The sequence below is a fragment of the Eublepharis macularius genome, chromosome 3 (assembly GCF_028583425.1).
Source record: "Eublepharis macularius isolate TG4126 chromosome 3, MPM_Emac_v1.0, whole genome shotgun sequence".
In the NCBI taxonomy this organism is placed as follows: Eukaryota; Metazoa; Chordata; class Lepidosauria; order Squamata; family Eublepharidae; genus Eublepharis; species Eublepharis macularius.
This window is the reverse complement of record NC_072792.1, coordinates 107948566-107973432: the sequence shown is the minus strand read 5'-3', so window position 1 is coordinate 107973432 and position 24867 is coordinate 107948566. Positions and strand designations below refer to the sequence as shown.

Sequence of the window (24867 nt, the reverse complement as noted above, 5' to 3'; positions counted from 1 at the left end):
TGCTTCTTGACTAAATAAAAGTTTGTTTTGTTATATCCCAGAGTAGCTGTCATTTTTATATCCCATTCCTATCCTCAGGGCCACATAGAACCACGAAGGAGCCTGATGCTTAGGCACATTACCAAAGGGAAAACTTAAATAAAATATCTTGGAATATAATATTCCTGGTGGCAGCAAACTACCCAGAGGGTGTTATGGGAAAGATTAAAAGAAAAATCTACCCAAGAGAAAGTAAGGGTTGTAACACAAGGTCTTAAGTAGACATGGGCACGATCTGAATTACGATTTTAAAAAAAACCCGATGTTGGCGTTTGCGCCATTGTGAATCAGCTAATCGTTTCCGTCCATGGCAACTGATCGAGCAGTCGGGGGTTTGCTTGTTCGGGACTTGATTGGATATATTGGTTTCTGTTCGGAATTGCAGACACTCTTGCGCCAGTAATTTATTCCCGGGGCAACGGAGCCAGGGGAATGAGCTGTGCTTGCCCTCCTTCTGTCGCCCTCGAAACACGAATGGAAGCCCAGCTTTCCTTGATTAACAGGCTTCCTTCCAACCACGGAGCAGCAACCCAGGGGAGGGAGGGGGAAGGGGGTGTTCTGAAGCCATGGGCACAAAGGAAAGGCAAAAGGCAGCATGGGAGGCTGGGAGGCCACCCGCGCCATTCGTCTTTCCCCAGGACAAGGGGCGCACGGGCAATCCGGCCGCCCCTTGTCTTGCGGGGCAGGTGAACGGCGCAGGCAGCCGCTGAGCCACTTGCGCTGCCGCCACCTCCACAGTGCGCCAGGACAGCCAGCTTGCTGCGTGGGTGGGGGGGGGGTGACCCAGGAGCGCATGTGTGCAAGAGCCTGACTACGGTTGCCCTGGGTGCTGGCAACCGTAGATCTGGCCCTGGGAATGTCCCCTCCCTGAGGGGAGGTGGCTCATTGCTGGGTTAAAAACTTCCCCCCCTCTACTCTAAGTGTGCGTGTGTGTGAATGTCCCCTCCCTCCCTGAAGAGAGGCGGCTCATCGCCGCCTCCCCCTGCCTGCCGGGCCTGGCGGCCGCTGCCACCAACCACTGTTCCTATATCGCTGGAAACAGCGGGGCGCCCTCCCACTTTGGCCTTCCCGATTCCGGATCGGAAATGGGACTTGATCGGTTAGAATCGGTGGCCTGGGTTCGGCAGCAGCCCGGATCGACGAACGGCTTAATCGGTATTTTTTTTGGATTGTGCCCATCTCTAGTCTTAAGTGCATAAAGATGACTGATCCATATTGTGAACTGCTTCTCCATTGGCTTTCTTCCTCCTGGGTTTGCAAGTACTTTTTTTTCCCCCTCAAAGCCAGGAACCATTCCTGATCTTACTGCTTATTCCCTGCTGGCTTTAAAAGTCAGGGAAGGGTTAAATGGCTGCTTTCCCCTCCCTCCTTGTAAGCATAAGAAAAGCAAGCCTTTTTGCACAGCTGTTTGCAAAACAAAGCAGCAGGGAAGCTGCCAGGAGGGAATGAACCAGCAGCATTTTAACCCTTTCCTGGCTTGGCTTTAAAAAAATGAGAATGCAACAAGCAGGAAAAATATGTTTCCCCCCAGATCTCTGCCACCAATTGCCTCTCCAGTGGGCATGGGACAGCCCAATCAGCAAATACAGTTGGGGGATGGGTTCCAACATTGCAACATTACTACGCATGTAAGTTTTTTTTAAAAAAAAGAGTGACATGAATTGCAAAGCTCTGAAAGCCTGAAACTGCACCGAGGCTTCAAAGCCAGTCTAAAATGAAAAACAAGAGTCCAAATTGAAATTGCCTCAGACAGTGTAGAAAATGGGACTGCCATGCTGAAGCCACTGTGATGGGGGCGAATGTTCATAAATGACGGTTTAAACCGTAAGTGCATATGTGCCCTTGGGGAAGCACTTATAAAAGTTCTCTCATTATGGAAAGTGACTGGTCACCCTGTTCAGGGGGTGCTGGGGCTTTTTGGGGGGGGGGTCTGTTTTGGTTCTATTGAAATGGAGATTGTAATTGGGAGTGTGCCTGTGGCCATGGAAGCCATGATCCATGTGTTTCTGCAGTGGGAGTCGTTTTCCCCACAATCGAAACTAATGGAGAGTGGCTGGTCAGCCTGCTCAAGGGGGTGCTGGGTTTTTTGAGGGGGAGCGAGTCATTTTGATTCTCTTGGGCTGTCCAGCATGGAGATTGTAATTGGGAGTGTGCCTGTGGCCATGGAAGCCATGATCCATGTTATAAGCCTGGGCCTAGTGAGGCCTAGTGGCTTTGGGGAAGCCTGCAGTAAAGTGACTGCAGGGCCTACATTTCCCAGGTTCCCTTTGGCCTCTGTGATTGGGTAAGAGGGGATTCTGAGGGGAAAATTGCACCAGTAGGAAACTAGAGAGATTATTACTGAGAGAAAAGATAAAAGGCCTCATCACAGTTGGAGGGGGTTCACTCCTAGGAAGCAGAACTGAGGGGAGGCTGCAGACTGAGAGCAGAACCACAAGTGACAAAAGGCACAGATTGGACACTTGTCTGCTTCCCTCAAGTTTTGATGGGAAATGTAGGCATCCTGGTCTTGAAGCTTGGCTCTCTGACTGCTGTCCAATGGACTTTTCAACTGTCACTTGTCCAACATTCCGCCAAGCTGCCTACATTTCCCATCAAAACTTGAGGGAAGCTGACAAGTGTCCAATCTGTGCCTTTTGTCACTTGTGGTTCTGCTCTCAGTGTTCCCTCTTCCAGAAGGGGTGAGACTGTTAGAAGTCAGTCACCAGGAGACAGTTAAGGATAGTATAGTTAGACGCGTTAGGGTGTGTTTGTTTTGTTTATTTACCAACCTTTTCCTAATCTCTTTATTTTACAAGTTGGAACACTAGTTATTAATAAACCTTTATAATAAAGTTCTTTATTATTCTGCCTGGGTCCTCACACTTCATTTGGTCACTTAATAAATCAATCCTACTGAGAAAGAGTAACAATTAAAGAAAATTTTAAAAGACCGTTAATATATATATAGAGAGACAGCTTCCGGAGACAGTTAGTGGCCATTTCCTCACTGTCTAAAAATAGCGCGGTACTCACAGAAGGTTGCTGGCTTCCTTGCATGATTTTTGACTCCATCTGTTTACAAATCACTGCCTTCTGTGAGTACCGCACTATTTTTAGACTGTGGGGAAATGGCCAGTGTGTGATACTATGTTTGATGACCTAGCAAATACAGATTGTATAGAGTTGCCAACTTCCAGATGGGTCCTGTAGATTTCCTGGAATTACAACTGACTACCATGTGACAGAGATCTGTTCTCCTAGGGAAAATGGCTGCTTTGGAAGGTACCAGATATATATAGTGAGAGAGACAGAGAGAAGCTTCCAGAGACAGAGTTCCTGTTCAGGTTCTGAAATGAGACATGTTAGCCTTTCCTCTCCCACTAGTGCTAAGTGCCCATTCTGTGCTTCTCTTGCCACCAAGGTGCAGCCCTACAAGGCAGAGTGCTCTGAGACAGAGTCTTCTATTGTGTGCTGTACATAGTAAACTGTGAGATGTCCCAGCTTGGATTGGGGGGGGGGCAGTGATTAATTTCTGGGTAGGATTTTGGCCACCACTGAGGGTGAGGTGATTGGTTGCACCTGTAGTCGGCACCCTGTGTAAAGGTGGGCACAATCCCAAAAAAAATACTGATCAAGCTGATCGTGGATCGGCGCTGGCGACGATCCCGAATTAACGATCCACACCAATCATCTCCTGTTTCCGATCTGTCGATCGTGGATCGTGGATCATGGAGGCAAAAGTGGAGGGGCGCCCCGCTGTTCCCAGTGATACAGGAACGGTGGCTGATGCCGGCGGCATCTTTGTTTGTGTTTGGCTGTCTGTGTTTGGCCATCAGAGCTGCCTATCAGGGTTTGCAGGGATGAGATTGGAGTGCCCATGGCTACAGAACACCCCCTTCTCCCTCCCTCCCTTGGGTGTCTTCTCCCAGATGGTGACTGCTTTGCTGCTCCATGGTTGGAAGGAAGCCCTGCTGATCAAGGCAAGCTGGGCATCCATTCAGGTTTCCAGGGTGACAGAAGGCGGGCAAACAGAGCTCAGGCTTTCCCCTGGCTCCGTTGCCAGGGGAATAGATTGCTGGCTCCTGAGTGTCTGGCTTCCCAATCCGAGCATGATCGCCCTGATCAAGCCCTGATCCAGCCCCCCCTCCTGACCACTGGATTGTTAGCTGTGCCCAAGCACGATCCGCCGGGTCCCAATCGCACGATCGCCATTATCGTGGGTTTTTTTTTATCTTAATGCAGATCATGCCCATCTCTAATCCTGTGCTCTAGTGGATCTTTTGGGTAGGGCCACAACTAGGGGAGTGCCAGTTGATCTTCAATGTTGAATGGCACCTAAGGGCCATGCAGTCTTTTTTGGTGGCATAATTTTTCTCTGCCTTTGGGGAGCATTCATGACCTGCAGCAGCTTAAGGAGCCAACTAACTACTGCAACACGCACACACCCCAGCTCACCCCATTTCATGTTGACACAGGGATTTACAATGGTAGCTCACCAGAAGCTGGCTGGGGTAGAGCTGCGCCAGTAGCTGAGACCAGCGTAGTAGTGAGATACTATGTATTACATAAAACTGAGACCAGTACCAGAAGCTACCAGTATATTGCCTGTGGCTTAAGTCCTGATGTCAATACTGTCAGGAAAGGTTTAAAGAAAAATAAAATTAACCTATATTAACGTTCCCCCTTTGCCTCAGCCTTGTGCCATAATATTGTGATACTGTGCTTTCAAGTTATATTTCAAAAGATGAATTATTAAAACATTATGAGAATTATCAGTTTTAAATTACTTGAGCTGATCTATATATTTCACATTTTGCCCAGTTCCTCCAGCAGTTACATTGCTCCAGAAGTCATTTAACGCCACAGCAGATCGGGGAGAAGCAGTTACTTTATTCTGTAGAGCCAGTGGCTCACCTGAACCTGAAATCAGCTGGTATAGGTAAGTTAAGTCCAAATCTCTGTAGCAATGACATTTAAGATCCAACAGATCTACATGTGGAATACTGAGATTAAAAGTAAAACTAAACAAAACAAACTTATTAGGGACCATTTAAGTCAATAAAGCATGTGTTTCATTAAGGACTGAGATATTCACATGGATTTTTTAACTCTTTCTCTTAATTGTGATTCATTTGTTTATTTATTTCACTGATTATCATGAATATCAAGCATACCATTTTACAATGGTAACTGTGCCAGCATGCTTTTAATAAGTTGTGCATACCAGTTGACTAAGCTATAAAAGCATGGATACTGTTACATAAAATATATATGAAGACCTGATCAAACTCTACTAGTGCAATGCTAAACAGAGTTACTCTGGTCTAATGTCATAGAAACCAATGGGCTTAGACTGGAATAACTCTGTTTAGGATTGTACTGTACAGCTATTTATTTTGTTGAGTAATTCTGGATTTTATAGCAATGACTATATTGAACTTGCAGAGTTTAAGAGAAATGTTTCTACATTGTGCAAACATCAATGCATTCTTCAGAGCATAAGCACTGAAGAGTGTAATCCTGTGCAGAGTTACTCCAGTCTAAACATTAAAATCAATGCATATACCCTAGAGTTCATAGCACTGCACTGTTAGCGTATTCTTCATTTCCTTTCTTTCTTTCTTTTTTGCATTTCTTTCCACCAGAAAATGATTTATGGTTTCACCTTGCTGCTCATATCCCCCATTGTCTTGTGTTTCATGAAGTACACAGAACAGAACCAAATCGTGCTTTTATGAATCACATAGTGACTCATATAGCCACAGGCTAAATTTTAGTTTACATCATACAGTTTTTGAAGACATCAATTTGCATTTTTTTCCTAGGGAACTTTTGGTTAATTCCTTTTGTTAGACCAGGCACATTTCTCCCAGCACTTCAGAAATCAAATATTTTAAGGTGTTTCTCCTATTGCAAGTGGGAAAATGCAAATAGCTACCCACCCAGGCCCTTCCTTTTAAAGCCTTTCCCGCCTTTATTATGTAGCGTGAAAAGATACAGTGAGCCTCTGACCTTGATCAGCCCTTTTAAGAGCTACTTAGAGCAGGAGTCTAAGTTCAATTATATTCCCACGGGGTACAGAGAGTTAATTCATTGGTAATTTTGTTACAAAGACTGTAACCAATGGAGCCAATTATCAAATTTTATTTTTATCAGATCTTCAGTTCTCACAAGAACCTCTCTGCTACCTGCAGATTGTTTTTTTTAAAAAAGAAATCTCACTTGTTATTTCTGAAGTACATATAGATGATAGAGACTAATTGATCAAAATTTGAATGAATATTAGTACTTATGGTTACCAGATCTGGGTTTGGAAATTCCTGGAGATTTGGGTTAGAAGAAGCTGGGGAGGGAGAGTTTGAGGAGGAGAGGGACCACAGCAGAGATGTAAGGTCATAGAGTCAACTCTCCAAAAACACGATTTTCTCCAGAGGAACTGATCTCTGTAGTCTGGAGATCAGTTGTAATTCCAGCAGATCTCCACATTCCACCTGTAGGTTGGCATTGCTAGTACAAGGAGTTCTGATTGTCCTGTGGTGCAGTATACTCAGACTCAGACATTGTTCTCTATAATGTTGTATGTTAGAAATCATGTCTGGATGGTTATTATGTTGCACATAGAGATGGACATGAACTGGGAAAATGGCAGTTCATGGTTGTTGTGTTTCATGAACCACGGGCCTACACTAACTTGTCCAATTCACAAACAGGTTGTTTGGTTTATGTCACTTCTGGAGGCTGTAGAACGGCCCCCTTGACAGTTAGAGATGCCAGTCTCACAGGAAGTCTTCAGCAGGTTCTTCTCCAGCCACCCTCCAAGTTTGGTAAAAATTGGATTTCAGATGTCCAAGTTATAAACTCCCAAAGTAGGTGCCCCCAGGAAAGTTCCATTAGATATGGGCATCACGAATGCCAATTTACTTGCATTCCCTCCACTGAAATACATTGAGAATGGAATGACAGCCCCCAGAGTAGAATGATGGTCCCTGGAACCAGCTCAACTGCTCTGGGCCTGGAATGAAGGCCCACAGAGTGGAATGAGAGTCCCTGGAAGCAGCTAAACTGCTCTGGGGCTGGAATGACTGCCACCAGAGTGGAATGACGGTTTCTGGGAACAAATAAACTGCTCTGACTTGCATTGGCTCCACTGAAATACACTGCAGCATCAAAAAGTTGCAATGAAAACGTGGGATGGAGTTAGAGAATCTTCCTCTGAGAATGGAATGACACACCCCAGAGTGGAATGATGGTTCCTGGGAGCAGAAAAACTGCTCTGGGGATGGATTGGGGACAGAAGTACTCTTTGAGGGAACAGTTACAAAGATGTTCTTGGGGAGACAGGAATATTCTTTTAAAGGACAGGAGGACAGAGACAGAGACAATCTATGTGAGGTGTATCTTGGGGGAAAGGAGTAGAAGTTCTTTGGGGAGACAGGAATATTCTTGTACAGGAAAAGACAGAGGCGATCCATGAGGGAAGGTCACTTCTAGGGGGGAAGGTAGGTTTGCCAGCTTCCAGGTGGTGGCTGGAGATCTCCCTGAATTACAACTGATCTCTAGGCCATAGAAATCAGTTCCCCTGGAGAAAATGGCTGCTTTAGAGGGTGAACTCCATGACATTATACCCTACTGTGGTCCCTCCCTTCCCCAAATCCTGTCCTCTCCATGCTCCACTCCTCAAATCTCCAGGAATTTCCCAACCAGGATCTGACAACCTTAATTCTATGGCATTATATCTTGCTGAAGTCCCTCTCCTCTGCAAACTCTGCCCTCTCTAGACTCCCTCCACACAAGAATTTCCCAACCTGGAGCTGGCAACCTTGGCAACCTTTTATACCTTGCTGAAGTCCCTCTCCTCCCCAAACCCCACCCTCTCCAGGCTCTCCCCCCTACATCTTCAGGAATTTCCCAACCTGGAGCTGGCAGCCCTATGTGAGAGGTGCCCAAAATAATAATAAAAGACTCCTCAGGTGAGTAACCCACTAGGCTAAGCCCCTGAGCCGGACTGTGGAACAGAAGCATGTGCATCAGAATGCCAAACACAAGCTTCAAATAGCTCCCCCTCTGTGACTGAAAATCCTCCCTGTGTAACTGCCTGCTGGAAACTAAAACCACTTGCCTTGAGAGCTGGGGGTTATACTCCTTCTGCTCTCATAGAGCAGAATGGAAGCTCTCTGATTGGCAGCCAGAGTAAGCTTTGGAGGGCTGACATTGGTGTTCCCAGGGCTGCAGAAGGTCTGCAGAAGTCCATCCCCCCCATTGCCTAGGGAATAGATTGATCAGCTCCAGGCTGTCTGCAGCGATGAACCCAAAAAGAAGCTTCCCTAAAAATCATAGTGGTTTGTCGTGGTTCGTCAGAAATGTGCTCCGACAAACTACTGGTTCACAAACCACAAACTGGCCCAGTTCGTGACAAACTTTGGTTCGTATTTCAGTTCGTGCCCATCTCTAGTTGCACAGCAACCTTAGTTATTGAAAAAACAACTAGATTTTATCTTGGGGAACATATTTTACTAAACATTCTTCATATTTAAATAGCATTTGTATTAACAGCACAGGTCATCTATCAATACCTTAATTTTCCACATTAAATAAATAATTCCAGCACTTTGTCTTGGAATAAAGCATTCACATAACATGAGTACAAAATTTTGCTCCGAAGATGCAACGCAGATCACAGACAACCTTACAGGGATGTGTGTGGTTACTCCAACAGTCCTGGGTTGTTGGATAATATCCCTTCACCCTTCATAGTCTAAACTCCCCCCCCCCCCGATTCAGATTGCATTTATTGGACAGAAGCAAATGTATGTATTGAACTCTGAAGTTGTTTTCATAAAACTAGTTGAAGCAGGTTCTTCAATGGAATTGGCTATTGATATAAAAGAAAAAGCTCTGCCTCCCTTATATATTTTGAGAACACTTTTTTCAAAAATGTAAAATACAGTCTTTTATTGTTCGGTTTTATAGTACATTGTCATTAATTATTCATATGTCAAATAACCAAGGCAAGCCTGATCTAGTCAGATCTTAGAAACTAAACATGGTTAGTAATTGGATGGGGGATCTCCAAAGACTATGGAGAGGCAGGTAATGGCAAGCCACCTCTGTTAGTCTCTTGCCTTGAAAACCCCAGTAGGAGTCACCATAATTCAGCTGTGACTTGTCAGCACTTTCCACCACCACCAAATAATTCTCAGCGATCTCTACTTAGATCCTTGCATCCAGACATCAGCAAAACTTTCTATTACCCCAGAAAGGTTTTTTTTTCCAATTTTTGTAGACTGCAAGTGCATTTTTTGGTGTATAAACCTTGAGGGGGAGGTTGTTAAGATGAAAAAAGCAGAGTTTATTTGGGATAGAAAATGGTTATTTCAAATGTCTTTTTTTACTTCTCAAAAATATTACTCAAAAGAGAGAGCAAGTTCTATGTGGCTTAATCAAGCTTATTCAAGCAATACCCTGCCATAATTCAATGAGATAATCACTAGTACCTTATAAGTTTCTTCTTCTCTTGGATTAGTTTCTGCAGAATTTCATTTTGTATTGCATCCCTGACTTTTGTAAGCTAGTGAGCTGAAGAAAGTATGAGGAAAAAATATAACCTGTTTCTTTGTTGGGAGTATATCTTTGATGTAAATTGTGGCAGTCATGACTCATGAATGATGGATGGAAGGAGTACTGTTGTAGTAGTACCAGGAGACTATATTTTAATTCTAGATTACTGGATCTGCACATCCAGTGGGCAGATGGGGGTGCATAATAAATTAAATTAGGTGTTTTTGAAACTAATAAATTAAATTAACTTATTGAATTAAAGATTCATTAAGACTTTCTTATCCTAATTATGCAGTGCATGCTATGAAAATGTGCTGTCCTATAGCAATAAAATAATAATTACATATTTTGAATGAAGTACCCTATTTACATTTTTATCAGCACTAGCTATGTTCTTAGGTAGAAATAACATTGAAAAAGTGAAATATCCATATCAGGAATATGAACATTCAGATTCTAAAATATGCTTTGTGGAATACAACATTGTTTTTTTTTCCTGTAGAAAAGGCAAGCGGATTGAAGAAAGTGACAAATATACACTGAAAGGAAGCAGCACAGAACTAACCATCAGAGATATCAAAAACATTGATGCTGGTCCTTATAATTGTGAAGCAAAAAATAAAGCAGGAAAGATGACAAATCAGACATTCCTTCAAGTTTTTGGTAAGCATTGTCTTTGAATAGCAGTTATCTGAGGTAGAATTTCAGATAAACTGATAAAACGTTAGTTTTGCTCTTCTTGGATAGCTGGGGTTGGGGACTCACATGACATTGAGTTGCCATCATAATTCATCTACATCTAATGAAAGCTCATGAAAAATTTGAAAATTTAGTAAAATGTATGAAGGATTTCAAAAGAAACTAAATGCGCAGCCTTAAACAGGGTACGGTATTGGTAGTCTTAAATACGTGCTTTCCCATGCTGAATATGTAAGAAGAGTCTTGGTGCAGCAGAAGAATGATCTTGGATCTTGTCTCCTGCCAGCCAGATACGTGGGAACACAAAGGCCCAAGGTTTCTTTTAAAGTCACTTCCCCAACAACTTGCATTCAGGGTATGCTTGAACACCTGGTATTTCAACTCACAGCCTCTTCACTACTTCTAATCAGGGAGCTTGTTAATCAACATTCACAACCTGTTAGCACCAAAGGCTAGCTGCAGCAGGTATTTGAAACTGATTCCCAATTGAATCTGACTAGTGTCTGACCTCCCACTGATCCCCCAGTGTCTGACCTCCTGCTAGGTAAATTTTGCTGGGTTACAGTGTTGCCGCAACCAAGGGAGACTTTTTAGAAGGGCAGGATTAGAAGCCAATTCAAAACTGATTGCAAGGGTCAATGGATAGTTGGCTTCTGATTTCTCTGATCTGGAAACTATTAGCCAGCTACTGGGATACAGCGATGGGGATTGATTATGGGGGATCCCCCCTCCCCTCTCAAATGCTGTTATCAGGCATGGCTTAGACAAGCGAAGCAAAAAAAAAGTTCCAAAACAATCATGGGGTAAAAGAGAGAGAGAGAAGTGGTGCGGTGAGCGTTAATTTTAATTCACTCTGAGACCACTTCACATTTTGCATAAGTTCATCAGGGGGATCAAAAATAAATACAAGAATAAAATCATCAAAAGTATGTTTTTAATTTGTTTTAAGGTTTGTATTTATTCTTGAATTTATTTCAGATACCCCAATGAAGCTTATGCAAGAGTCTCCCACTGCACCAAATCCCCCTCCCCCCCTTAAATAAACAAAAGTTACCTGAATAGATTCGTTTTCAGCTCACAATCTTATCTCCTAACAGGTCCACTGTGAAATCCTCAACATGTCTAGAAAGTGATAGGATAGAGCATCAATAACCTTGCCAGCTGCACTATACCTGGCAATTGATGATGACCCTATAGGGTTTTCAAGTCAAGAGGTGATCAGAGGTGGTTTGCCATTGCCTGCCTTTATGTAGCAAGCCTGGGTTGGTGGTATCCCATACAAGTACTAACTAGGGCTGACCCTACATTGGGTAAGTTTTGACTAAGCTACTTTTCCCATTGTGGAAAAAGGTAGGGTATAAATGAAGTAAATAAACAATAAATAAAGATGAAGCTGGGGAGCAATTAAAAGTGGGTGGGTGGGTGGTAGAAAAAGAAGCAGGGAAAGGTGAGGACATGAGTGTTGCTAAGAGGATGGGAAGAGGAACTAGGAAATGATGTGCCCATCACAAGTCCTACAGATTCCCCAGGTGCAACTGGGCCCAACCCAGCAAATGGCACTGTGCAATTGGGCAATAGTTTTCTTGGGTAAAGGTGCCTGAGGTAGAGAAGGAGGGAAAACTGAAGATGGAGAGGGACATAAAGGAAGTTTGACTGGTGGGTGGGAAGTAGAGAAGGATATAAAAAAAGGAAAGAGGCTATGGGGACATAATGGGGATGAGGGAAATGAGATACACTTGTGAGTCCTTACAATTTCTTTCTTTTGTATGTGTGTATATAATTGGAATAGCTGCCAAATATTGTTTATTCATGAAACGTAGGATCATTTTGTAAATTTTATGCCATGTCAAAAATTCATGCAGTTTCATAGCAAATGAAAACTCCTTATTTAACTTGAAAGCTTAATATTCTACAAAGCCTGAACCTTCATATGCATAATGTTGCTTAACATTCAGAGTTAAAGAAAAAATTATGGGGCAATGGTATTCAATATATAAACCAGCCAAATAATATGAACACATAAGGATGACCCAGGTAACCACAAACATTGGAGCAATAATTTTATGCATTTTTCAGGAGCATTTTGTGCCCTTTCAAAAACTTTCCCATGGGTTTTAAAACTCTGGCTCAGTTACAATAAATGATTGTCTTCATTCAAAACCATATATATATATATATTAAAAATCTAAGTACACTGTAGTCTTCATATTTTTCAAAGCAAGTGTGAGTTATATAATTTATACTTCTAACAGTACAACCTCAAATAATACAACTTAAAAATGAAACTGCCTTCGAAAATGGTCAAGCAACTCTTATATGTGAGGCAGAAGGAGAACCTGCCCCTGAAATTACTTGGAAGAGAGCCATAGATGGAGTAACATTCTCTGAAGGTGACAAGGTAAGTCAGTCTTGAATTTTTGTAGTAAACAGGATTATATTGAATAAAATCTGAACATATTTCTCTTTCTAATTAAAAACTAAACTGCGATATGTTTAAGTATGAGTTTGAACTTAAGATCATATTTTGTTTGCAAGTTAATTGTACTGTAGCATGAAAATCCAGGTGCAGCAAAAAATGAAAAGAAATGTGCTGCCAAATTCTGAAAGGTAAATGGTTAGAGGGGAATGGTAAATGGTTCAAAATTGTTTCTTATTTTGAACTGTTAAGAAAATGAACTGGAAGGAGGATTTTTTCTTGAAATCTCCATGATAAGTTTTTTTTTGTTTGGTTTCCGTGTGTTTGGAGGGGTGAATTTCTAGGTACAATATCTTGGTTTGAAGGTACAATGAATTCTTATCATAGATGTGAAGGTGTTTGTGGTTTGTATGAGAGTGTTCAGGTCTAGAGAATCCAGGCTTTCAGTTTGAGAAGGTAATAGCACATTTAACTACAAATACAACATTGCAAAATCTGACACACAACAAGAGGAAGATGAGTGGGCATGTTTCCTAGTCCAAGCTCTCCATTCTTTGACTAGTATTAGCTGACTTAGTACTGTCAGACCCTCTCAGCCTAACCTACCTTACAGGATTTTTGTGCAGCTGCAATTACTTGCTTCTCTAGCTGCATTCAGTATAACCCCGAGGGTCTCACTGAGTTCACAAGGGTCAACTGACTCCATCAGAAATGGGAAGCACAATGTCCTTCAAGATCTCGTCATCAGTATCTGTCTTTTCTTGGTTCAGTTTCAGTTTGTTTGCTTTCATTTGACCACAGCTGTCAGGCAGCAACTGAGGACTTATACTGCATCACCAGGGGATTTGAATAGTTAGATGTAAAGCTAGGTATCATGTGCATATTGATGACATTCTATTCTAAAGCTACTTATGGCTTCTCCTAAAGGCTTTTGGTAGGATAGGGACACAACTGGCCTATGATTCACCTTTCAAATCCAGCCCTGGGAAAGCAGATCTCTTCTCAGGAAAAAGGTGGAATAAACCTGGCAGAGCAGTACATCATTTGCTCCAACTGACACTTTTCTTTGGAATGTTTGTTATAACTGACATTCCAGGATGTATAAATGTATATTGTTCTAGCCTGTGAGGTGCTGTTAAAAAACAGGCTCCATGAGAGATGTGACTGGGTTAGAATTTAGCCATAGAGGACTGGTTTTAACTCCCAGGATGGAGAGGCATTCCCTTTTCTGGAGAGAGAGTTTAAAAAGGGCTGCTGTCTTTTATATGTGTGGTTCATCAGGGAAAGAGGAAAGAGGGCAGTAGAGGGGGCTTGGCTCTGCCCTTAACCCCCACCCCCCAGTGACAAACACCCATCCCTACAGAGGATGTCCAGGTTTTGTTTTGGAATTCTCAAAGAATAGTTAGATATTATACTTTGCCCTCCCCCAGTTGAAATAAGAGGCAGACAAGTTGATTGGGTATAAAATACGGGCCATTTTATAAACACAACATAAACTTGGAATCAGCAAGGGATCTAGCTAGCGGTACATGTCAAGCTCTGGGGTCTCACAGGACCTCTGCCTTGACCTGCCTGGGCGATCCCCCACTCCCCCGGGCTGAGCCCTCCACAGGATGGCTGGTATCCAGCGGCCAGGCAAGTGGTTCCCCTGTAAAGGTCCAACCCCTACTGCCATGAGGCCCATAGGGGTGGACTTGTCCAGGATACCCACGGACAGTCTGCCCTTGCAATTGGCTGCCGTGAAGCCCACCAGCTGCTCCTGACAGACCCCCAATTCCCCTAATGGAATACACCAAGGGAGTCACCGACCCGCTCAAATCTCATCCTATCCTGCCAGTGACCAACTATTTACAGCACCACCACATGATTAATTAACCCCCAGCAGTGCAAGGTAAGTGAAAAACCTCCCAGCCAACAGTGCCAATAAGTATAGGAGCAAAAAATTCCTACCTGGCCCTGATAAACAGCGACCGGCTAATCCTGCACTACAATGGGGAGGGCGGGTGGGCCGACAAACACTGAATGCTAAGGACCTGGGAGGCGGAGCAGGCTTATATGCCCTATGCTCCACCCCCCCCCCCGGGAAAGTCCCAGATGCCCGGGAAAGAAGCGACTGCCTCCTTCATCCGGGGCTGCAAACTCATCCTCCATCCTAAGCAGCTTAAGCTGCAAGCTAGAGGGGCCGCATTGCCCCCCAGTCGAAATGAGAGGCAGACAAGTTGCTTGGGTATAACATATGGGCCACTTTATTAACACAACATAAACTTGGAATCGGCAAAGGATCTAGCTAGTGGTACAGGTCAAGCTCTGGGGTCTCACAGGACCTCTGCCTTGATCTCCCTGGGCGATCCCCCACTGCCCCGGGGGTGAGCCCTCCACAGGATGGCTGGTACCCGGCAGCCAGGCAGGTCATTCTCCTGTAAAGCTCCGACCCCTACTTCTGTGAAGACCATAGGGGTGGACTTGTCCATGATACCCACGGGCAGTCTGTCCTCGCAATTGGCTGCCATGAAGCCCACCAGCTTCTCCTGACAGACCCCCAATTCCCCTAAGGGAATATGCCAAGGGGGGGTCACTGAATCGCTCAAATCCCATCCTATCTTGCCAATGCGGGGGTTGAGCCTCTGCTCAGGCCCCTGCTCCCCACAGGTGGCTTATGGCTGACCTGACCCCTTGCCGAATATCTTCCAAGAATGTTACCAGAAACCAAAAGATGGAGGCCGTCGCCCCGGTAGAGTTCAGCACATTCTGCCTGTATCTGAGGGTGGGGCAAATAAATCCTCAATCCCCCCACCATAACTTTCTTAAGGGCTCTATCAGCCTTGCGCCTAGCCTTCTCAATGGCCTCTGGGTCCAATGCTTCCCACCAAACACACCTTGGGATGATTGCAGACCACAAAAGAAGCACACCCAGCCAGTGTTCACCTATCAAATGCAAATTGGCCTGAACCTGCACTGACAGTGTGCGGGCCTTCATCAAGCCAAGGTTGTTACCTCCCAGGTGGATAACCAAGATGTAGGGAGGTGGGCAAGACCGCCTTTTAAAAAGCAGTGGCAACAGGCCAGACCACCTCAAGCCACGATGCGCCTGCCACTCCACCGTGGCCCACTCGCTAAGGCCAAGCTGGGACACAAACACAGTCTTCTTGGCTTGATGAGTCACCTAAAAAACAAAGCTGTGCCCATAGATGAGGATACGGAGTTTCCCATGACAAACCCCGGCACTTGAAAAGAGAACATATTCAATATCCATTCAAAAACCATCCAAAGGGCGCACATAGGAGCGGTACACAGAGGACCACCACCGGCCCACTCTCTGAATCATTGTCACTGGGTACCCCATTGCTGCTGCAGTAGAGGTGGCCCCTATATGAAAGGAATGGGTCCCAAAGTGGAACCCACTCAGTCCCAGCCCTGCTAGGGCACGCCCAGTAACAGACCAAAACTGATACCTGGTCAGCGGGGAATTATTCTCATGCCTAAATAGAGGGCCACCTCCCTCACCCCTCAACATAACGTAGGTATTTAGCACCTGCACAGGACACAAACCCAGCTCAGCACAAGGGCCCAACAAAATAGTCACCACAGCACCCACCTGGTCAGTTTTAGAACGGCACATAAGGAGGGACACTTTGTCCCCCATAAAGCAAATGTCTGACCTCTGTAAGGCCCGATGAGACACATCTGAGCTAGAACCGGCGACGAGCTCACTAACCCGCAGCACTTAAAAAAGGCAGTGAGGGCAGTCGCATGAAAAAGGGCCACCTCGAATTGTAGATCGTACCCAAACAGAACCCAGGCCCCACAGCACCGACAGGGAGATGGACTGCCGATCATCTTTTCTAGTACCAGCCTCCCGGGCCCAACTTTCCAGCATCTTCTGCAAGCAGAAGTCCCCCGTTGCCTCAGCCAGCCCTCCGGCTTTGCTCGCGAAGGCTAATGCTGTGAGTTGGCCCCTAATGGACTTCACCACCAGGCACTTACCTCTCTGCTTCACACAGAACTGCATCAAGTGTGGCACGGGAATAGGCCATACCTGCTGGAGCCCCTTAGAGTGCCTAACTTCTGCGAACTGATGAACTGCCCAGTCATAGGACCTTCTTGTGCTGAGGGCGATCGCTAAGCTAATTGCACTGTTTGCCTCTAGTATCCAAGGCTCCACAAATCCCGGGGCATCTTAGCCAGCCGCAGGTTGGCCTCTGGTGTGAGCTGGTGAAACCGTTCCATCTGAAAGCGAGAGTGCATCTGCCACGCCATTACTGACACTAGGAACATGCCGAGCCCAGAACAAAATGTTCAGCTGCAAGCAATTCAGGGTGAAAGCCCTGACCAGCCCCGTAACCCTGATGGACCTGAAGGAGAGCGAGTTGAGGACATGCACCACAGCCTGGTTGTCACACCAAAAATGTACCGTGCTGTTCGCCAGCTCCCTGCCCCACAAAAGGACCACCACCAGGATGGGAAAGAGTTCCAAAAAGGTACGGTCCAAAGGAAGGCTCCCACTCACCCACCAGGCTGGCCATTGCTCAGTGCACTAATGACCCCGAAAGTAGACCCCGAAACCAATGGACCCAGAGGCATAGGACATAACCTGCAAATCCCCTTACAGGAGGACTTCAGCCCTCTAAAAGGTCACCCCATTGTAGGAATGCAGGAATTCCTCCCATACTTCTAGGTCAGCTCTCATCCCCACACTAATCCTGACCCTATGATGAGGCAACTGCAAACTGCCCATGAGGTTGCAGAGGTGACGAAGAAATGCCCTCCCAGGTGCAACCACACGGCAAGCAAAATTAAGATGGCCCACCAACCGCTGCAGCTCTTGCAATGAAACCTAGCACAGCTTCCGAAAGGAAGCCAACTGTTCCCTAAGGTCACTCAATTTTTGCTCTGGCAGGCATGAAGTCTGCTGTACAGTGTCTAACTCTATGCCAAGGAATGTTAAAGCTGTCGTAGGGCCTTCAGTCTTTTTGTGAGCCAAAGGAACGCCCAACTCCTTAGCTAGCTCCATAAACCCTGATAAAAGCTGGGTACGTTGACCCAACTGGGCGGGGCCCACAAAAAGAAAGTCATCCAGGTAATGAGCGGTGTCCTGACACTGCAGGCGGAACCGCACCGCCCACTCCAAGAAGGTGCTAAACCATTCAAATGCAGCACACAATACCGAGCATCCCATGGGAAGCGCATGGTCCATATAAAAGTGGCCATCAAACGTGTAACCAAGGAGCTCAATATCTGCTGGGTGCACGGGCAAAAGGCGAAATGCTGACTTAATGTCGCATTTGGCCAACCACGTCAACCCCACATTTCCTTACAACCCGGACCACTTGGTCAAATGATGTGTACTTCACAGAGCAAAAGTGCTCCGGTATCACATCATTAACAGAACCCCCTTTAGGAAACGATAAATGATGGATGAGCCTATATATCAGACTCTGGACGATAGACTACAGCAGACAGATCCCTGGTTCATTGTAGCAAGACACTGGTTCTTGGTTAAATGACTTTTATTCAGAAATCAGTTCTTTCCATAATCAGATCCAAAGGTCTACTTAGGAGTAAGGTAAGCACCTAAGCAGCTCTAGTAGAAAGTTGACTACAATGGCTACATAGGAAAATTACACCCCTCTTCTACCCCTGTTCACTCCCCCCTCCCAATTTCCACACCCGGCCACCTGGGAACATGTGAGAACTCATTGGAATGTGAGCAACAAGAATACATCCAGGCATGCAAAATGGAGTCACCCCTGACAGAATAAAGCATACACTTGTTATCAAAATCATTGGCATGAATGAGTGGGTACCGTCAGACATGACATTCTACCTCTCCAAAAATGGCTCTCCCTTCCTCCAAGGCCCTGGTTTGTCAGGGTAATGTTTGTGGAAGTTAGAAATGAGTCTAGGGGCATTCATATGGGCCTTTTCTACCCATTCTGTGTACGCCTCGTCAAAGCCTTTCCACCTCACAAGGTAAAAAAGCTTGTTGTGCTTTATTTTGAAATCCAGTATTTCTTCCACTTCGTAGTGCACATGTCCATCCACTAACATGGGGTGAGGGATCCCTTTTCAGTATGCCATTGATCTCTCGGAGGAGCCTTCTTTAATAAACTGGAGTGGAATGTGGGATGGATTTGTTTTAAGCTCTTTGGAAGTTCAATTTCTAAAGTCACATTGTTTATCACTTTCTTTACAGGAAAAGGGCCTAAATATTTCCATCCAAGTTTCTTACTAGGCTGCTCCCCTTTTATGTATTTGGTGGACTAGTATACAAAGTCTCCTGGTTTCAGCTCCCATTCTTCTGAGCGGTGTTTATCAGCAAACTTTTTGTAATCCTCTTTGGCTTTGTCCCTTTGGGAAACTAGCTTAGTCCACCATTCTTGCAGGTCTCCTCCCTGTGAGGATTCAGGGGCTGTAGCAAAGGGTAGAGCATCCCCTTCATATCCATGTACTATTTTAAATGGTGTAGCTCCTGTTGACGAATGTACTGAGTTGTTATACGCATATTCTGCGAAATCTAGGAAATCTATCCAGTTAAATGTAATTGGTAATTACATTAAATTGGTAATTAATGTAACATCGGAGGAACTGCTCAAGCACCTGATTAGTTCTTTCCAACTGTCCGTCGGTCTACGGATGGTAGGCGGAGCCTAATCCCTGTTTGATCCCCACCAGTTGCAGAAGCTCCCACCAGAAGTTGGCAACGAATTGTGGGCCCCTGTTTGAGATCACCTTCTCAGGAAACGAGTGCAATTTCACTATATGCTTCAGGAACAGTCTGGCTAGCTGTGGGTAGTGTGGTACACAGAACAAAATGAGCCTGTTTTGAAAAGAGATCCACCACTACTAGAATAACTGTGTGTCCTTTTGAGGGAGGAAGATCTGTAATAAAGTCCATTGAGTTCACAGCCCATGGATGCGAAGGCATTTCCAAGGGCTGTAACAGTCCAGGAGTTTTTCCCCTTCTTGATTTTCCCATTATACTCACAGGACAGGAGGACACATATTGAGAAATGTCTTTTCTGTCGTTGAAGGCTTTCACGGCCAGAGAACGATGGTTGTTGTGGATTTTCCGGGCTGTATTGCCGTGGTCTTGGTATTGTAGTTCCAGACGTTTCCCCAGCAGCTGTGACTGGCATCTTCAGAGGTGTAGCACCGAAAGAGATCTCTCAGTGTCAAAACTTTTGGTGTTACATCTCTGAAGATGCCAGTCACAGCTGCTGGCGAAATGTCAGGAACTACAATGCCAAGACAACGGCGATACAGCCCAGAAAATCCACAACAACCAATGTCTTTTCTCATGGCTGGCCACCAAAATTGTCTTTGCACTAAGTGCAATGTCTTTAAATATCCGAAATGTCCAGCGATTTTTGCATCATGGCATTGGTGCAAAATTTCTTTTCTCAAGCTGGTTAGGATATATAACTTGTCTCCTCTATACCAGTGGCCATCTCCCGCTTGCTTTAGTTCGGCTTTGGGCATGTTTTCCCCCTCCTTTTCGGTTTCTGCTTTCACTCTCTTTCCCCATCCTGAGAGATCCCGTTTCGGACTGCTTTGCATTTTCACTGCCTGGCGACATGTCGTCACTGCCCCTCCCAACTGAGCTGGTGAAAAAACTGTATCAATTATCTCCTCCTTCTGGCTCTCATGTTGGGGCATGCGTGAAAGGGCATCCGCTAAGAAATTTGTCCGCCCGGGGAGATATTTTAAAGTAAAATCAAATTTAGAGAAAAATTCCGCCCACCTTAATTGCTTGGCGTTTAATCTCCGGGGTGTGTGTTGTCCACACTTCAGTCCACACTTCAAAAGGAACCTTGGCCCCTCTATCCAATGTCTCCAGGTTTCAAGGGCTAATTTTACAGCAAAAGCCTCTTTCTCCCACACACTTCAGTTGCATTCAGTTTCAGAGAATTTTTGGGACAAATAGGCGCAAGGGTGCAGTTTCCCCTTGTTATTGGGCTGCAGGAGCACCCCCCGCCCCACGGCTGAATCACTAGCGTCCACTTGTACTACAAACTTTTTGTTCTCATCTGGGTGCTGTAACACCGGTTCAGAAACAAAAAGCTTTTAAAAATGTTTGAATGCTTCCTGGCACTCTGCCATCCAATTTAACTTAGCACTAGTCTTTTCCCCTTGCTCTCCTTTCCACTTTGTTTTCAGTAAGTCTGTTAAGGGGAGGGCAATCTGAACAAAGTTTTTAATAAAGGGTCTGTAGAAGTTAGCGAACCCCAGAAACAACTGCAATTGTCTCCTTGTTTGGGGGGTCTGCCACCCCACTATAGCTTGGATTTTTGCCGGGTTCATTTTTAATCCTTGGAGACAAATTTGGTACCCCAAAAAATCCAGTTCCTCCTTATGAAATTCACACTTGGACAATCTCACTGGCAGTTTGTGTTTCTGTAACTTTGGTTAGTACTTTTCGGACCATCTCTACATGTGATTTTTTATCAACCAAATAAATTAACACATCATCCAGGTAAACAACTGCACCTTGGTACAGGTACTCGTGTAACACTTCATTGATGAAGTTCATAAAAACGCCTGGAGCCCCTTGGAGACCAAAAGGCATAACAAGGTACTCAAATTGGCTGAGGGGCTTATTGAATGCCATTTTCCATTCATCCCCGTCCCTTATTCTTACTCAGAAGTAAGCATCTTTTAAGTCCAACTTTGAGAAGATTTTCCCTTGCGCCACCACACTAAGTCTCTAATCAAAGGTAGGGGGTATGCATTCGACATCAAGACCGCATTTAGCCCTTGGAAATCTGTACACAATCTTAACCCCCCATCCTTCTTTTTCCTGAACAGCACCAGCGCCGCATGGGGGGAGCTGGCGGGGTGGATGAATCCCTGCTCCAAGTTTTTATCAATGAAGTCTCTGAGTTCCTTCCTCTCTGCTGGGCTCATTGAATACAATTTACCTTTAGGTAATTTTTCTCCGGGAATAAGTTCAATAGCACAGTCTGTTTTTCTATGAGGAGGTAATTCATTTGCTTCCTTTTCATCAAACACTTGTTTTAAGTCACGATACTCTTGAGGAATGCTCCCTTCCTCCCCTGAAGTTAACAGTACAGTCTCTAAAGGAGAGGGTGCTGCCTGACGGAAATAGCCGTCTGTAATTAGTGCTTCCAAGCGACCCGCTTAGCCCAACAACAAAGACACTGGAGCCACGACGTTGTGATAAAGTTGTGCAGGTGGTGTATTTACAAGTCCATATATTACAGGTGCAAAAAGTGCTCAGCATACATACAGACAGAATGAGAGAGCAAAAACCAGAGTCCAGTCCTTAGGTCAGTATCCAGAGGTATCCAAGTTCGTATAGAGCGACAAAGGTTTGCACCAGGCACCAAGCTGAGCAGATCAGCACAGTACAGACCTTTGGCTGGACCTTTAAGTGTCCACTAGCCTATAGGGTGAAGTGGAGTCAGCCAATCAGCACAAGGCTGATGCAATCTCGCTGCAACACCAGCTTAATTGATCAGGTGTGAACCTGAGAGAAAAAATGCTGACTCACCCTATGTTAAAGGGCACAACAGCCTTTATACATGTGCAAGTGAGTTTATATTCTGACACTCCTGCTAAACTCCTTGTCACATGTCCCATATCATTTATATGTGTTACACAGTTTATTATTAGTCTGTTTTGTGGCAACTGCTGACCTTACACATTTACACCATTAAACAACTGTTCAGTGAATATGTTAAATTTTACCACATCCAATCCTTTGGTAAATATGTCAGCTATATTTTGTTCAGTGTTGCTGTATTGCAGGTCCAACAACCCTTTATCAACAGCTGCTTTTACGTTTTGGTACCTGATCCCTATGTGCTTGGAGCGATTTTTGAAGTTCTGCTCCTTAGCTAACTGAATAGCAGCCGTGTTGTCACAGTGTACAATTACCTTGTTTTGGGCTATACCAAAATCATGGCATAGCGAGGTAAACCACTCCAATTCTGTGACACAGGAACTTAAAGCACCAAATTCTGCTTCTGCAGAACTTAGGGATACAAACGTTTGTTTTACTGCTTTCCACTGAACCAGGGCGCCACCCAAATAAATAGCTATACCGGTGTTGGATTTTCTTTGTTCCCTGTCTCCCCAACTGGAGTCTGAAAAAGCAAACAGGTTTGTATGGCTGGCTGCCAGAGTTAGTTTCCTGTTGCTAGTGCCCTTGAGAAACCTCAAGACTCGCTTGGCTGCCACCCAGTCAGATTGCCTGGGACTGGCATTCCTCTGGCAAAGACGGTGTACAGCATATGCGATATCAGGCCGAACCCAGGAGGACAGATATAGGAGAGATCCCACCAATGATTGATATAGCGTTTTGTGAGGAAAAAACTCACCTTCTTCATCGCTGTTATTTATGATAATGGGAGTGTGGCTTGGCTTCTGCCATGCCAAATTTGTCCAGGAGCTGCAGGATTTTTCCTTCTTGGGACAAAACATAGGTTCCGTTTGAGTGCCTGGTCACTTCCACCCCTAGGTAGTGCCTTAAGGGGCCCAGGTATTTTAGTTGGAACCTTTCTTGCAGCTTACCCTGGAACCAAGTTAGGTGCTGCTCATGCTCTCTTATGAGACACAGGTCATCTACATAAACCAGTAAATGCACCCATTTACCTGCCCTTTGTAAAGTATACAAACATGAGTCAGCGTTGCTCTGCTTAAAACCCAGAGCTTTTAGTGCCTGATCCAGGCATTGGTTCCATTGCCAGGCACTCTGTTTCAGCCCATACAAAGCCTTGTGCAGTTTTAAATGCATACCTTTTTCTCCCATGGGGAAACCTGGGATTTGATCCAGGTATAGGCTTTCTTCAAGATCTGCATTGAGGTAGGCAGTTTTTACATCAAAGTGGAAAGCTTTCCATCCTTTGAAACCTGCTACTGCCAATGCAGTTCTAAAGGTCTCGGTTTTGACTGTTGGGGAAAATACTTGATCATAATGTATCTGATTGATTTGAGAAAATCCCCTGGCAACCAGTCTTGCTTTGTATTTATTAGAACCATCCTCCAGTGGTTTCCTTTTAAAAATCCACCGGCACCCAATTACCTTCTCACCCTTGGGTAGCCACATTGGTGACACGACCTTATGGGTAATGAGTGACCGGTATTCCTCTTGCATGGTGGCCTTCCAGCCCTCTTGTTCTTTTGGTGGCAGTTGTTGAACCTGCCAAAAATCCTCTGGCTCAGAGGTGTAAACATAATTTACGGCCTGTGAATAGCCCAGCCAGTCTGGCGGCACACCTTTGTTTTCCCTCTGTGACCTCCTCGGCACAGCCTGCATTTGAGCAGGGCTGGAGGAGGGAGAAGAACTGTTTGTTTCTGCAGGAGGGGGAGATCGGCTGACAGCCGACTCACCCTCCTCTTGCTTCACAGAAGCATGCCGTTTCTTTGGGCTGGGAGTTTTTGGAGTGATCACGTTCTCCTCCTGCTGTGGAGGGGCCAGCGGCAATAGCAAGTGTGAGTGGTTGCTATCACCTAGCCTCTCCCAGCCAGAATTTTCCTTAAACCCCGCGGAACGGCTGAAGATCACCTCATTTCTATCACCCAGGAACCTGTAGGCTTTTGAACCTGACTGATAGCCAAGAAAAACCAGCTCCCTGGCTTTCTTGGACAGGGTCCGTCTCTTTCCCAAAGGGACATTTACAAAGGCTTTCCTCCCAAAGACCCTGAGGTGATTTATGTTGGGGTATTTTTTATACAGGGCATGATATGGAATGTCCTGTATGGAAGAAGTCCAAGTCCTGTTGGCCAAATAGCTGGCAACCTTCATAGCTTCAGCCCAGAAGTGTTGCTTCATACCGCTATCAGCCAGAAGGGCTTCCATAATAGTTTTGAGAGTTTGTATCCACCTCTCAGCCACACCATTCTCCTGAGGAGACATAGTGTTGGCAAGCCTCTGTTCAACCCCTTGCTTCTGCAACCATGCTTTCAATTGGTTTGAACAGAACTCACCCCCCCTATCCGACTGGATTGATACCACAGCAGTGTCCAGCTGTCTCTGAACTCTGCTCATCCAGTACTTAAGTGTACTAAAAACCTCTGATTTGTGTTTCATGGGATACACCCAACAAAACCTTGTACAGTCATCAACTATCACAAGTACATATTGGTTCTTGGAAACACTTGGGGGAAAGGGGCCAGCCACATCCATATGAACCAGCTGAAGAGGCTTGGCT

At 45.1% G+C, this 24867-nt stretch overlaps 1 protein-coding gene across 1 annotated transcript in view; it reads left to right on the top strand.

The window, feature by feature from the left end:
• Positions 1-24867, top strand: part of NCAM2 (neural cell adhesion molecule 2) — a 282335-nt gene that overhangs the window by 12619 nt on the left and 244849 nt on the right. The window contains exons 3-5 of the mRNA XM_054973767.1: positions 4843-4960; positions 10082-10242; positions 12531-12676. Of these exons, the coding sequence (XP_054829742.1) occupies positions 4843-4960; positions 10082-10242; positions 12531-12676 (425 nt within the window). The remainder of the gene's footprint in view (positions 1-4842; positions 4961-10081; positions 10243-12530; positions 12677-24867) is intronic.